This window comes from Helianthus annuus, chromosome 11, assembly GCF_002127325.2.
Source record: "Helianthus annuus cultivar XRQ/B chromosome 11, HanXRQr2.0-SUNRISE, whole genome shotgun sequence".
Classification (NCBI taxonomy): Eukaryota; Viridiplantae; Streptophyta; class Magnoliopsida; order Asterales; family Asteraceae; genus Helianthus; species Helianthus annuus.
Genome location: NC_035443.2, coordinates 48,493,437 through 48,494,322, shown reverse-complemented (window position 1 = coordinate 48,494,322; position 886 = coordinate 48,493,437). Strand labels below are relative to the sequence as shown.

The window sequence follows — 886 nt, the reverse complement described above, 5'->3', positions numbered from 1 at the left end:
ATAAAATAATGTTTGATGACATGGCATAACTTAATTGGATGTTGCGGGTGATGAGTATGTGGTGAGTGATGGACGCCCTTACCCCTCAAAATATCTACTTTCATACAGCCACACGTATGTACACAAGAAAATTCATAAATTAAGGAATTTCATCATTTACACATATACTTTACAAGCTTTTAAAGTACATGTCTACTAACGTTCCAATTCTAATCAGTTTCTTACCGTATATTCAAGCTTTCATGGTCTCTAAAATCACAATTTAAAAACAGTTTCTTGTAACACCACTCTTTGTTTTTTTTTTTTGTATCTTTATAAAATTTTATCACACAAGTGGACTGCCGGTAACATACTCGGTGAAAGCCAAAGCAACCAAACCCAACATCGCAGCCCGACCGTTCCACAGCTCTGCATCCGACGTCATCAACCCACTCGACTTCGATTCCGCTCTCACCCCTTTAAACAACGGCACCAACGACGCCACCGACAGCACCAAACTCGTCGCTACAAACGCCGGTACACCACCGTGAGAGATCTGAGCCAACACATCTTGACCATTGCTCAACTCGACCGCCATCGCTGACACAAACCCTATCATCGCTAACCTTCCGTTTATCCTCTCCGGTGCAGGCCCACCAAACGCCAACACGTCGGAAAACTTGGTGCTGACCTTCGGCGCCGGTGGTGGCGGAGTTGGTGCTGCTGGAGTTTTGGAAGCGTCGGTTGAAGATTGTGACATGCATCTGACGACAGCAAAGTTGAGGGTTCTTCTAGATGAAGGGGTGGTGGTGACGGGGGTTGCCATGAAGAGTACTGAAGTAGCTGCCATTGCAATGGATGGTTGAGAGAAGGTTGTGCGATTAATGTTAAATAAGGTTGTTTGTTA

The 886-nt window shown here is 44.8% G+C and overlaps 1 protein-coding gene across 1 annotated transcript; it reads right to left on the bottom strand.

The window, feature by feature from the left end:
* Nucleotides 1-288: 288 nt before the first annotated feature.
* Nucleotides 289-886, bottom strand: LOC110890199 (early light-induced protein 1, chloroplastic). The gene has a single exon (XM_022137780.2). The coding sequence runs from the start codon at nucleotides 827-829 to the stop codon at nucleotides 326-328; it is 504 nt and encodes a 167-aa protein (XP_021993472.1). The 5' UTR covers nucleotides 830-886; the 3' UTR covers nucleotides 289-325.

Coding starts and splice junctions, on each gene's coding strand:
- LOC110890199 (XM_022137780.2), bottom strand. CDS start 829: ATGGCAGCTACTTCAGTACTCTTCATGGCAACCCCCGTCACCACCACC.